Here is a 14,033-nt window from a genome sequence, read left to right as displayed (position 1 = left end):
CGCCACGCCAAGGGCTCAAACGTAACACCCTCCTCCATTCCTTGTACCTGATCAGCGTCGTCCCAATCTGGTGCCGAATTTCGTTCCACTCCTCCTTGCTCTTCCGAGGGAAGACAATCTTCTCCTCCTGTGGCGTGGTTGCGTTCCCCAGCTTTATAGCTAGCGTGTCTTTCCTCTTCACTTTGTTAGCCAGCGTGCCTGCGGGGAGGAAGAGAAATGGGATGCGACTGAAGACGGCGGTGCCCTGAGCACAGCGATATCGGCCACGTGCCCCTGGCAGTTGTGCTCTCCCCTGGGGCTTGCTTTCCCAGCTCTGCACTACAGCTCCCTAGCTAGCCAGAGCCAGTCACGACGGCAACAGCCAGCATTTCTGCGTGATGCCCACATGCTCACCTAATGCTATCCCAACCTGAAGGGCTGGGACAGCACAAGCTATTGCAGGAGCCATCTGCAACTGGAGTGGATGCATCTCAGCAGGTGAGCATACAGGTTTGGCTGGAGAGCCTTTGAAAAAGCGAGGGAGAGGACATGTGGTACATCATGAAACCAAGAACCAGCTGCTTTGAAGCACTGTGTGAACTAGCTCTTTGATCCAGATCTCAATACAGCCAGGCACAAGTTCAGCAGAGAAAAAAAAAAAAGCAGCCAGCTGCAATGTCAAAGCCTTACTGTTATGGCTTTCATCTTCTTCCTCATCCTCATCATCTTTGTACAGGATGGGTCCCTCCGAGTCAGAGTCGCTCATCCCTTCCTCTCCTTCCTGCTCCTCTGGCAGGACCTGGGGCACCAGTTTTGGGATGACTGTGACATCTCCAATATACACACGAGGGCCCGAATTCTGCTCTTCTTCCTGGTCATCTTCTTCCTCTTCCTCATCGTCTGGACTAACGAGAAGCACACTATTACATCTCTTAACACATGCCACAGTGTCCTGGGGAATACCCCTGAGACCAACACCGTATTATCTCTCCTCAGCTCATAGAATGCAAGTCTGTGGGGAGCCCAGGAACCAGAGATGCAAGAGCAGCTTCACGATCCTGCACCGTCCCCTCTCTCCAAAGCACAGGGGAGCTCTGGCAGAGGAAATGCCAGAGGCAGGTTCTTTGCAGAACCAAACAGCCCTCTCCCCCTCCCTAGTCTGGGATTTACAGGTTCAACTCTGTTATAATACAAGACAGTCCTTTTCCCACTTCTGTTTTGCAAAATGAAAGGCTAAGGAAGGCCACAAATGGATGAAATCCAGGACCTTGTTTTGTCTTGGTGCAATTAAAGACAGGCCTGGATTCCTGGCATCAGCCTGTGTTTGTAGTCTGGAACCCATTTCCCTTTGTGAGCAATAAAATCCCAGAACCAGGTTTAATTTCATGGGGAATCGTGCACTGGCCCCCTAAGAGCCTGAAACACAGATTCAGCCAACAGGCAAAGTGGTTTCTAGGCTGTTGCAAAAACCAGCAAAGAAGCCAGCCCTGCCCACAGCCCTCGTCACCATCACAGCTTTGTGGCCAGAAGCAGGGAATATGACACCAACATTTTAGAGCCCAGTGTGACCCACACCACTGTTAGGTGTTTGCTACACAAATGCACAGGAGGTACTCACACTTTCAGCATCTCAATGGTGACAGGCAGGGACCTCGTCCTGCCCAGGGTGCCACTGTCTTCTCCAAAGCCATCATTCTCAAAGAGCAGCGAGTGAGCCCTGTGCGACCCCTCGGCAGGAGGGGTGGCAGGCAGAGGACTCGCCAGAGCCTGCTGAATACGGATGTGCAACGGGATTTGGGGCAGGCGAGGCAGCACGTGAGGTTCGACGAACCCTTGCTCTGCCATCCTCTTCGACGTTTCCAGGGACCTGAAGTCTTCAGGAGGAGGAAGAGGAGTCGTTGTTGTCTCTTTGGGTAGGTCCAGGGAGCGTGGAGGGTCCAAGACAGGGGTGGAGGCAGGCAAGGGCGTACGTGGAGGCTCCGGGGGTATGTGCGTGGGCAGCGGCGGCGAAGGCGAGGGTGGTGGGTAAGCAGAGGTCATGTGCATCGGTACTGGTGCAGGGCGGTTAGCTGTCACTGTCCTGTCATTCGGGGGCTTGGAAGTGGTAGCTACCTCTGATGTGTTGTTAGGCAGGATGCCTCTCTTCGGTGGGAGAGGAGGGGAAGGCTTGGACAAGCCTGTACCACTGTTCATTGCTTGAGAAAGTTCAGCTGAACATTAAAAAAAAAAAAACAAAACCACAACATCATAAAAGCCACTATATTTAACAGGGCATTTTCCAGATATCCTTCACCAGTGCGGAATAAGCATGGCAAAGCACTCAGAGCTTTGGACCAAGCGATCTCTGCTGCTTTTCTGCTAGAACACGGTGCCAGAAATAACCAGGTTGCAAGCCTCTAGTTTGTCCTTCCGGCAGCAAAGGTAAAACTTGGGAGAGCAGCCATGAAGAAGCAGGCTGGGAGAGGTCCGTGCATCCTGCTGCTTTGGAGAGAGAGAAAGAGCAGCAGCCCTCAAGTGACGGCAGATGGAGCTCACCCCGACCAGCGCACTGCCTCAGCCAAGGAATGCAGGTATGTAGGGCACTTTATGGCTATATTTACAGCATCGGTTTGCAAAGGAATTTGAGACATCCAGGACACCTCAGACTCCAGTTGTGTTAACAACTCCCTTGCACATTAAAAAAACCTTTTGGGAAGTCGCTCTCGAAGGCAAAAGTCAGAAGTGCAAGCAGCAACGTGCTCTCTCCCTTTCCATTCACCTGCCAGACCCAGCCTAAGAACACCTTGCTGCCAGCAGCTCCTGCCTGTTTGCGGATGAGGTTCTGCTGTACTCCTTCTGCGCTCTGTTCCTCAAGCCCCATATAAACGTCTCTGCTACTATAAAATAACTAGAAAACTTCCAAAAATATTTAAGAGCCTTGAGTCTACACAGAGTTTGTCTGCTGTGCGGTGGAGGAGAGAGGGAGAAATAGAAAACATGTCGTATCACAGAAAATGCCTGCGGCAGGCAGGTCTCAGGTTCCTCAAACACCCTTTGGTTCCTAGGGAAGAAGTTGCACCAGTGAAGACTGCTCTTGCTTTAGCAGTTTGTAGCCTTTAACATTCATGTAGCAATGGCTTGTAGGGCTTGGAAAGGTTTTGCCCACCTGCCTGAAGAGGATCAGGTTTCCTGTACGTTTCAGCTGGAGCGGGTGATGGTCACACAGCGGTGGCCCCAGGACGGGTCTGGGAGGAATCCGCAGCACCAAACACCACAAGAGGGTGCTGCAAGCGGGGAGTGTTTCACCGAGATAAAGCGGCATAACTGGAGAGAGGTGGGCACATTTCTGGGATGTTTAGCATTTTCAGACTTTCCCTTTGTAGATTAAGGGCCAGATTGTGCGAAACACCGAGTGCCCTCAGCTCCCATCAACTTCAGCCCAGAGGTATTCCAGTATCTCCTCAGCAGCGCCCAAAGCCTGGCAGGACCAGGCGCGAGTAAGGACAGGCAGATTTTGAAAGGGACCGAGTAGCTGGCAGAAGGGAGAGGAGACAGAGGAGGAGGACTGGGCGCCGCTCAGAGCATCCTCCTGAGCCAGCCTGTCTCCCTTCAGTGCGATAAACGCAGGCACAGCCCCTTGTGACATGCCACTGCGGCCGGATCCGGTGCTCTAGCACAGGCTGCAGCAACTGTGGCTCCTGAAACCCAGCAGCGGCACCGAGCACCATTTGCACTGCTTGGTTTTGGTTTTTTTTTTTTTTTTTCAAGCTGACGCCAATTAAATTCCCAGTCCCCAAAAGCGTTTCAATCTGATGCTGATTAAATTCCCACTCCCCAAAAGTAAGTGATTCCTGAGCCTTATTTTCAGCTACTGCATCAGACACCAGAACTGCTCAGAGAATGAACACAAGGGAACATCTTCACGACAGAACAAAGGGGCGATCTGCACATTGAGTCCTCCCTTGCCTTAGGTTATAATAGCAGCAGCAGCACAAGAACTAACACATGCCCGAGTCAGCGCATGCATCAAAGACCTGTGGAGAGCTCGCCAAGCCAATTCCGCTGCTGCTGTTGATCCACAGCAACAAAACAAGGCTGGCACAGCAACGCCTGCACGCGTGCTGCAGTTACAGCTCCGTTGTGCTGGATGCAGGGCACTGCAGAGCTGCAAAGCCTCTCAACCAGGAGACAAAAGAGGGGCTGGCTGCTCTCCTCTCCTCCCCTCCACACCCCCGCAGCCGCAGGTGCGCCGAGCCCGGCCCCATGGTGTCGCCCGACAGGCTGGGTCTCAACATAGATTTGATAGAGTGTTGTCTTCAGCCACATTTTTTGTTCCGCAAGTACCTCCTGCAATTAGCGCTGGGGCATTTCAAATACCATCTGTGATGTGTGCAAGCAGCTTAAGGAAAACAAGAAAGTATTTCATCGAGTGCTCAGGCATGGTCAGACTAATCAAGCTGGTCTGGCATACAGGAGTGTTTAATACCTTATCAAGGTCGCTTGCAAAACCTGCTAGAGCAAGGAGAAGCCCCAAGCAGAACAAGAGATGCAGTTTGTACTGAAAGCAGCGGCCCAGGCTCCTTCAGATGGTAACCTGCACCCGATCTAAGCTCCTGCCACTGCCTCCCAAACCACACCTGGGTAACGCCTCCAGTTTCTGCGATAACAGCGCAGACCTGTCGGATTCATCTTCCCAGGAACCTCCCTCCTGATCTGTACTAGCCTCTGCTAATCCAGCGCAAAGATTAGCAGGCGGTCTGTGAAATATCAACAGGCCATCGACTGGATGGAAGTCATCTCATTTACTCCAGCAGTGTTGCATCTTTAAGACCTCTAAAGAGAGTAAGGACTCATTCAGCTTTAAGAAACGCTCCGCAGACCTTCTGCTTAAAAAAGTTACAGAGATAAAGACCTTTAATTCCTTAAGTGGGAAGACTCAGCTCAAATTACAGTTGAGCTGATTTATCCATGGGACAAGACTTCAGGACAAGACTAATATGGCAATGCGCTGGCCACAGACCTTAGGGAAGGTGCCTGAGTATAGCCAGAGAAGTCTGAATTACCCCTGCCAGCTGCTGGCGCTTCTGCCCAAAGTGGAAACCACATGGCCCAACAACGACAGCCATAACGGACCTTGTTTGGTGTGATGTGGATTTTTTGGTTTTGCTTTTTTCAAAGACCAGCTCAAAGTATCAATTCTCACTGACCATAGTCTTGCAAAGCAAAAAAAAAAAAAAAAATCTCATACACCATCCACCAATCCTGGCTGCCCACAGCCGAAACCCATCCCTCCGTGAATCATCAGCATTCAAAGGCGCTGTCTTATGGCTGACAGAGAAATGCCATCCCCTCTTCCTTGCGCCATCCCGCCTCCTGCCAAAAGCAGGCAGAGATTCCCTCCTGCAGGTAGCTGTTGGAAACACGCACGTCTGACAGATTGGATGGCTTACGGCAGAAGACTCCAGTAATTACACTGTTCTCAGCACACGTGTGCCCTGGCAGATCTTCTGAGTCCAAACTGGACTGTATTCAGGGAAGGTGGTCACACATCCATTATACAACATGTGCTACATCATACTAAAAGTTGTCCCTTATGAACGGTACCCAGGGTACAAAAACCAGCTTACGGAGGCACTTACCTATTACTGAGTTGCTATTTCTGTTGACAGGTTTGGGAGGAGGGACGGGCGGCTGTTTGGCAGGAGCTGTACTGGTTGTACTCGTGGGAGCAGTAGTGTTGGCACTGGCAAGAGCTGGGGGCAGAGTCCTGGGGGCTGGGGAAGGGGCAGCTGTGGAATTGACTGTCTTTGCCACAACAGGGGCTGTGGTGGAGGGTGCAGTTTTTGCAGCGCTGCTGACAGGCGTTGGATCCTTTGCCTGTGCTTCGTTTGCCTCCTGAGAAGTGGAGGGAGGTCTTTTTGGAGGAAGCAGAGGCTGTCTGGGAACATGTGGCTCCTGAGGTGGTTCCGGTTCAGGCCCAGAGTGGCTGCTGGATGAGCCTGAAAAGTGAGACACCTCAGTTTAAGAGACTGGGAGACCCAGAATGGGGTGGGAAGAATCAGAAGAGAATCCAAAACTGGTCCTGGGAGAACGTGAAGCAACCAATTTTGTACACATCTGGTTTCTTACCCTGCCTTTTCTTTGGTTCCTCAGCTGGAACAATCTTCCTAAGGCTGGATGGCTTTGTGGCCTCTTCCTCCTGGTTGGCCAGGTTACAAACCCCAGGACCACCGATCGGGACTGTGTGGCCATTCTTCAGTGCGGGCGGGTTGAGCTTGTCTGGTTCTTCAGCATCTGCAAGGGGACGGGAGGGGAAGGAAGCAAACAGAAAACACTCAGAAAGCAGGAGACGGAGGAGACACGGCTGAGCTGATCGAACTGCCATCGATCCGCATCAGCTTCTCTCTGGCTTCCGAAACAGCTGGTCTTCAGTCTACCTTCTGCAGAGGAGAGCACAGCAACACCAGCTAGCTGAAGCTGAGAGCCCTTGATTTCATTAGCAACAAGCAAAACAGTACAGCCCCGTATCCCATCAAGTGCTTTTCTTCTTCAGCAGCCTCAATCTACCACCTTGTTTAGAAAGAATGCTACTGCGTTGAAAAGGAGTATGCCCAACGCTGTGCCACAGCCCAAGGAAGCTGCCATCGCAGTTAAAAGCCTCTAGCAGTTTCTGTATCTACCCACCATTACGGAGTATTCCCAAATTCTCTGCTGCGATACAAATTCCAACACTGGCCAAGTAATCTACTGGATGTGCACTATTAGGTTTTGGTAAAGTCTTAACATTAGTTTAAGCACCTCTATTTTCTTTCTGTTTCTACCCTGAATTTGGCACAAAAATCACTGCTCTAATCAAAACATCCCACAGCAAAGGTATATTTCCTCACTTCTTTACCTTTGTTTTAATCAGAGGTAGTGATACATCTCCAGAATCTGATGTAGCTCATCTTGACTATTTCTACTTTTACAGGTGGAGTTTCCCAAATGTTTGAAGATCTCTTTTTGGGAAAAACCACTATCCTCTTCTCAGCCCATGCTTTTGAGAGCACTTAAAGCCCTAGTCACAATGAGGAAATACTCAACCACTCTCTGCCTCTAATCGCCCCGACAGAACAAACTCTTCATAACACTATTCCCCAAATCAGAGTTAGCATCCACTCTAAAGGGGCCCATTTTGACTGCTTTCCGACTCAAGAAAACTTCAGTAGATACGTCCTCAATTTGATTAAAAAATCCTTAGCATTTCCAGGCTACCATCTCTCAAGCAGTTGCAGTGTATGGCAGCATGGGCCCCCCAGGCGTTAGACCCCACCATGCTCTGTTGCTCTGATTTTTGTTGATTTATTCTTTATTCCACTGCCGCCTTTACCTCTCTTCTCCCCACCCCCCGCCAAGGTACTACCCTCCCCTTCCCTAACCTGGTGTTATTCAGAAGCTGAAAGCAAAGATGCCAAGAAGCCAAAAGTTCCCCCTGCTTTCTTTTCTGAAATAAATAAATAAATAAATAAATAGCCTTGGTTCCTGAGAGGAGCTGGAAGACGGCGCTGCCTCACTTCACTTGCTTTGCCGCCCTTCCCCGCAACGCAGGAAGCGCAGACAGCAACAAGAGGGAGTTTCCTCCCCAGTCAGGGCTGAAACTCAAGAGCTGAGCTGGGGCTTTCTGTGGCAGCAATCGCCTCTGTCTAGCTGGCGTTTTCAGCCAGGAGACAGGAACAGTACGATCTAGCTTTCCTGATGATTCAAACCTTGCGTGCCCTTCTCTGGCACACACAGAATGCTCCTGCCGGCCTCCTCACACCACATTACTCTCGACTTCAGTTCCAGTGACCTCATTCAAGGTCACAGTCCAACGCGATCGTCTTTCCTTACTGTGAGCCCAGCACAACCTGCTGACCACCAGCCCAGAGAGCAGCAAGGTCCCCTCTCCCGGCTGCGCCGGGTTTGAAAGCCCTTGCTATACCGCTGCCCCACCTCCTCGCTCACTCCTCTCAAAGGGTTTCCAGCTTTTTTTTCCCCCCTTAAGAACTTGCCTAAGGAAATTTACTGACCTTGTAAGTTTTAAAATTGCAAGCAAATACAATAACCTACCACCACCGTCTTATGACTGCCCAAGTGTCTTAAACTCAGAGAAGGGATTAAGATAATGCGCTTTCTAATCTAACCCTCCTGACAATACTGACTGCTCCCTCGTACCTTGGGTTTGCACTTTGTCCAGATTATAGCCATCTTCTGGTTCTTAAGCCAGATCAGATGACTCAAAGCAGAAAATAATTCCATCCCTCCGCCACGCTCCTGTTACACCCTAGCAGTTTGGAAGATCTCTCCTCTGTCATCTCTGCTTGTAAGTTTGTTACCCAAAGCCTTTGATCTCTCTTCCACAGTTTCATCCTGTGAGCTCATGCGCTTTTGTACCCCAGTGAACTCTTCCTCCAGCCCACCATTTACACCCTTGGGTAGCTGCAGATGGCTTTCATTACAGTATAGCCGCGAACAACTGCGTTAAGACTTTTCCTCTCAGTTTTGGTTTCAGTGGTTTGGTCTGAAAACCACTTTTTCACCTCCACTTTTCCACCTCTACTTTTCCACTTTGCGTCTTTCTTAGAAGAACCCTGAGATTTGCATGAGGTGAAGGCTGTCTCTGCAGAACGCCTTTTGGGGTGCAATTTTAACATCGCTCTAAGCCAAAGACCAGGCTGCCACCCAGACAGGTGGGCTGCTCTCCCACCACACGTTCCTGGCCCCTCCCCTTGTAGCCACATCACCCAACACGTAGCCAGGTGACTAGATGGTGAAGTGATCTGCCTGAAGAGCTATCTTCGCAGGATGGCCCCAACCCAGGGGCATCAGGGATGACAGAAGAGATAAGACAACTTTGACAGCAGGGCATGACTAACTATGACACCGTACCATGAAGCATCTCGCCTATAACTCTTTGAGGAAATGCCCCTACCCAGGCAGCTCCAAAGTTAACAATCGGTTTCTTTTTCCAAGCCTACGGCCTGCGAACCTCAGCTCCGAGGTCAGCGCCTCTCCCGCGATGGTGACAGCACGGTCTGGAGCTGGCGAGCGCAAGTGTGACAGAGGAGCTTATCAGGACAAGACAAGGTGGCCGGAGAGGGACACGTACAAGGAGGACAGGATAGGAAGTGACACACAGAACACCCCTTCCCTCCCCGCTGGCAGCAGACAGGAAGATGTCTAGGACAGGCATTGCTCCTTCTCAGCAACATCTTCCTAACTGAGCGGGCTGCCTTCCTTGCCAGGTGCAAAAGTCAGACGAGGGAGGATATTGAAGAGGGCAAGACAAACAGACAGGAACTACTTTAGCAAAGAGCCATCAAATTTGTCTCCCAAAAAAACAAATGGTTGCAAGGGTGAGGTTTTGCCAGAGGAAGATCAGCTACACAGAACACAGACAGGAGGAGGAGGAGGAGAAGTTCATTTGCAGACTCACCCTGCTCAGGGTCTTCCAACAGAACCCCTCTTTTTACCAGCTCCTCTCTTGGCTTTCGCATAGAAATCTTTCGTTCTAAAACTGATATTAAATTGAAAAAAAGCACTCAGAAAACAGGGTAAGCTAGAAGTTCAAGAAGATACTTTTTTTTTTAAAGGGATCCTCTGGAGGAAATAAAAGGGCTTCAGATTTCACTGTTTTTGTGTGGATTAAGAGGAGGGAGGAGGGAACTGCACGTTCAGGCCTGCGCTTCACACTAGATTGGTGATCGTGGAGCAAACCCTCCCTCCCCACAGCTGCTTGGGGAGGTTCCTCGCAAGAAAGGAATTTGTTTGTCTGAAACTACTGCTCCATGGCAAGGTGTTTCTGGAGAGACTGCAGGTGCCGGCCCATCACCAAAGTCACATTTTGGTTCTTACACGTGTCAGCACTCAGGCTTGTGACAGCAAGCCCTTCTCACTAGCCAGGTGGCTAATGGCAGGTTTCTCAAGCAGAGGAAGGGACTCCCACCCAGCCCCGATTACTCTACCTTCCGAAGTCTCCTTAAATTTGTCACTGCTTTTCTTTTTCCTCCACTTCCAGGGTTTGAAGATCTTGCCAAAGCTTGAGAACTTGCTTTTCCTCTTTGTAGGAGGCGTGGTGTCACCCGCTTCCAAAACGTCTACCCCCATGCTGGCATCAGTTGGGGGGTGATCCACCTCTTCGGCTGTACGGAAAACAATAAAGAAGTCACCTTTGTGCTGCGGATAGCTGCTGCCATCTCCCCCCAGCCTGCCCCTTGTACACTGGGAAACGGTGGCGCACTTTCATGCAAAGAAGGTAGCAAGACTCCATGCCTTCACGTAACCCGTCAGCATTTCACGTTAGCTGGGGGAGAGACGAGAGTGGGGTTTCCAATGTTAACAGTGCAAAGGGTAACCGATAAGAGGCTTTCCCATGAAACGGGGATTAGTTTAAATTTGCAGTGTCGCGGCTTCGCCCCAGGAACACGAGTCACTTTGCTGCAGCTTCTCATCCTCAGTTGGAAGCAAGTGGTGCTAGACACAAGTAATTACATGAACACAAATACCTTCCAGACTGCAGAGACGACTTCCACGACTGTCTACACACACTGAAACTACCAGCCCCATTACAACAGCTGCATGTGCTAGAACTTAGCCTCTCTGATTTTTCCCTCTATAAATAAGGCCGGCAAAGCTGGCCAAGAGCAACAACTACACAGGAAAGCAACACAATGCAAGCCCGCGCTCCACCTACTGTACTCGATGTCTCTGGAGAACAACACAAGAAGGACACGGAGGCGGGAAGGGACAGGCAAAAAAAACCCCCCAACTTGCTGCAACAACAAAAAAAAAAAAGCTCAAAAAGAAACAACTTGGGACGCAGAACCAGAGCATGAAACGCTAAGCTGGTGACTGTCAGTTCTGGCTTGCCTGGTGCGGCTGCTTTCTGGGTATTTGATGAAACATAAGGGAACACTTACAATCAGCAGAATCTAGCAATGCCTGCAAAAAAATAAAAATCAGAGCGCACACAACCTAAGTGAAGCCAGCTGGTGGCCCGCTTCGCGGTCTTAATTTACAGACCGAGAATCCCTTGGCTTCAGCACTGCAAAAGACAGGAGCACCCAAGCTGCGTCGCAGAACTCCGTGAAAATACGCAATGTCGAGAACAGAGCCTCGAGATTTCCTACAGCCCTACGACATGCTCCTGCCAAACACCGCATACCGCAGGCTGAGGTGCCGTGTTACAAATTGCACTTGCGCGTCTTATTTTTGAGCCTCCAAGTCAAATGTTATGGAGTTTGCAAGCCTTCTGGGATCGCAAAAGACCTTTTAGTCAACTTCAGACAAGTCTGTATGACGCGCCTGCAGAAAAGACAATACCCTGTAGGCCGCGCAGAAAGTTCAGCCAAAAATCCCGTCTCCTGAGGCAAAGAGATTGGGAAAGGAATTTTAGGGGAAAGCCATTTTGCACATAGGACAAAGAGCTAATAACGTATCTGCTATATCCTACAAACATCCACCAAGGATACAGACCCAGATGTGGGAAAGTGGATTCCCGCTGACATGGGGAAGGGCAGATTCAGGACCGGGGGGGCGGGGAACAAAACACCACAACAAACCCAAACAGGAAAAAAAAAAAAAAAAAAAAAAAAAAAAAAAGAGTTGTTTGGTGGAACTCTACCTGCAACCCTGTACTGGTTCCCAGCATGAGATTTCAGACCCCAGGATGCGTCAAGCACGGGGAGCCCCAGCCCCAGGCTCCCAAGCAGCCGTCTGGGCTGGGGACAGGCCATCACTGCGCAACACCGCAGGACTGACAGACCCCAATCTTTCAGTCTGAGCACAAGTGAAATGGAAAATCACTGTATAATAGGGAAGAGAAGAGCAGAGGCCATGCTAGCAGCACAAGGGAAACCGGAGGGTATCTCAGCAGGAGGATCTAGATCACACATGAGAAGTGCCATCTTTCACCAAATGACGGAGGACGAGGAAAACCAGCCCAGGACTCCGGTTTACCGAGAGGCTGGAGTGGCAAGAAAGTACCACTGTGCTAACCAGCAGGAAGAAAAAGGCTAATTGTGGCCATTTCAGACCTTACCTAAAAATGCATGACCCTTCCAGCTCTGTCCAGGTTTCTCTCCTCTCGCTCCAATTAGGAGAGTGACAAGCATTCCCCTGCCACAGTCGTCTCAGAGCAGCCAGGGACTCCAGATTTCACACAGTGGTGGCTGATGAGGTTTTTCTGTTTGGTTGGTTTGGGTTTTTTTTGTTGTTTTTTTTTTTTTTTTTTAAAATCAGCCACCTAACAGAAAGCTCACTCAGAACCAGAGAAAAGCTGATGCCAGCCAACATTTATTTGAAAAAGCAAGATCAATTCAGCATCTGAACTGCTTCTTAAAAAAAAAAATCTGGCTTCATAACAGGAGAGAAATTGGGTGGAAAGTAACATACAAGATGTCAGCACCGATCTGTGATTTTCTGCGTCTCTATTCTGCGATTTTCTGCTGGGAGGGTGGGAGGGAGGAAGTGGGGACAAAAAAAGTGGCATTTCAAGCTCCCAGAAACCCAAGAGAAATTGTCTGGATGTTTAGAGGCACTTTCTTCAGAGACTAGAACATTAGCCCTGGAGTTGTACATGTAATTTTAAAAAGCAGTATTCACTTTGTTCAATAGAGCGTTCCCAAAGTTTACCAGGCAGGCAAGAGCGCTTGCCAGGCACAAGCTGTGGATTGAATTTGGATCCCAAATGCCAGGCAAAGGCATTTCCCTCACCTTCCCCAGGAGCAGGAACAGCGCTGAAGGCAGTCGTACCAAGCTCACTTCATACATACCCCTTCCCTGAATCGCTCCGAGGAATGTAACTTATGTGCTCTCTGCCACCCAAGGTGTCAGAGTGCTGCACTAAGCAAAATAAGTTATTAAAAGAAAACTCAACCATCAGGTCCGCGGATTAATGACCGGAGACCTCATCAAGCTGCGATGTCTCCATTTCCAATTAGAGGGAGAGTGACAAGCATTCCCCTGCCACAGTGGCCTCCAAGCAGCCAGGGAGGAAGAGTGGACATGAAAGGATGAGCCGAAACTGCAGGAGACACACGATACCCCCAACGCAGGAGCAGCTGAAAGCGGGAAGGGTGGGGGAGAGCCCACGTGCGAGTTTTACTCCAGGCGGATGAAGCTCTTTCAGCAGCTCCCGCAGTCCAGGTCTGCCTGTCAAATCAAATACCATCTCGGGGTGGAGTTTCACACCCGGTGCCTCACTGCCACTAATTGCAATCACGCAGGTTAACACAAAAGCTGGGTTTCACAATGACATTCAGCATCGATATTGAATAACTCGGTTCGTGCTTCCCTGCCGTGCCGCTCCATCCGCCATGCCACCGACTGCTTGTAGGCTCGTGCTGTGCATCAGGTCTTGTCCAACATGAACAAACTCGGTTTTCGTGTTTTATAATCAGTTCCTTGTCTAAAAACAGCGATGGAAGAGGGGGAGACAGGCAAACCATGTATCCCTTTGTAGCATAAAAGCACAATCCAAATAATTTTCACCACCCCTTTTGCTCTGTGTAGAATAAAACTCAATACACGTTACTAAACGGTAAGAACATCCCAAGACAGGGTGATACCGATGCCATGAAAGCGATTTCTCCCCCTGATACAAAATGGGATTCGTTCTCTCCAGTTCTGCAGCGCAGGCTGCTCCCAGGAGGGCTTGCAGTGCCTGGATCCCTTCCACAGCACTCTTCCTTTTACCATCCCTAATTACCAGACGGACATAGACATTTAAAATAGCCTGTTGTGATGCAATTATGAATTGCATTTAGTGCTAATTAGTAGGTGGATCTGCAGCTGTAGGTGTGCTTTACTGATCTGTATTTTAAATAACCTCATTGTTCAGTGATTGTTCACATTAGATAGCGCTCACACTCCCTTGCAAAAGGGCCTTCCCTTCCATTCACAGCCCATTTCCAGCTCAAACTTCCATGAAATGGTGCAGCGAGGACATTTCTGGCCCAAGTTGCCTTCACTTCGAAGGGAGCAGCGAGGTGGATTCTCTGCGCCTCCTCTTGTTCGGCTCTACAAGGTACAGGAGGGTCCCAAAGCTGCTTCGCAAG

The 14,033-nt window shown here is 50.0% G+C and overlaps 1 protein-coding gene across 8 annotated transcripts in view; it reads right to left on the bottom strand.

The window, feature by feature from the left end:
• The window catches only part of PHACTR4 (phosphatase and actin regulator 4), a 68,898-nt gene that overhangs the window by 4,391 nt on the left and 50,474 nt on the right, over positions 1 to 14,033 (bottom strand). For 7 of the 8 annotated variants that reach the window (XM_063355584.1, XM_063355589.1, XM_063355585.1 and 4 more), the window contains 7 exons: positions 9,942 to 10,118; positions 9,413 to 9,493; positions 6,088 to 6,252; positions 5,598 to 5,957; positions 1,598 to 2,189; positions 670 to 884; positions 48 to 198 (listed from right to left, as the gene is read on the bottom strand). In XM_063355584.1, coding sequence (XP_063211654.1) covers positions 48 to 198; positions 670 to 884; positions 1,598 to 2,189; positions 5,598 to 5,957; positions 6,088 to 6,252; positions 9,413 to 9,493; positions 9,942 to 10,118 — 1,741 coding nt within the window. The remainder of the gene's footprint in view (positions 1 to 47; positions 199 to 669; positions 885 to 1,597; positions 2,190 to 5,597; positions 5,958 to 6,087; positions 6,253 to 9,412; positions 9,494 to 9,941; positions 10,119 to 14,033) is intronic. The other variant, XM_063355581.1, reaches the window with a different exon arrangement.

The sequence above is a fragment of the Chroicocephalus ridibundus genome, chromosome 19, assembly GCF_963924245.1.
Source record: "Chroicocephalus ridibundus chromosome 19, bChrRid1.1, whole genome shotgun sequence".
Lineage (NCBI taxonomy): Eukaryota > Metazoa > Chordata > Aves > Charadriiformes > Laridae > Chroicocephalus > Chroicocephalus ridibundus.
The sequence above is the reverse complement of the archived record's forward strand: the minus strand, read 5'-3'. Positions and strand labels throughout refer to the sequence as shown.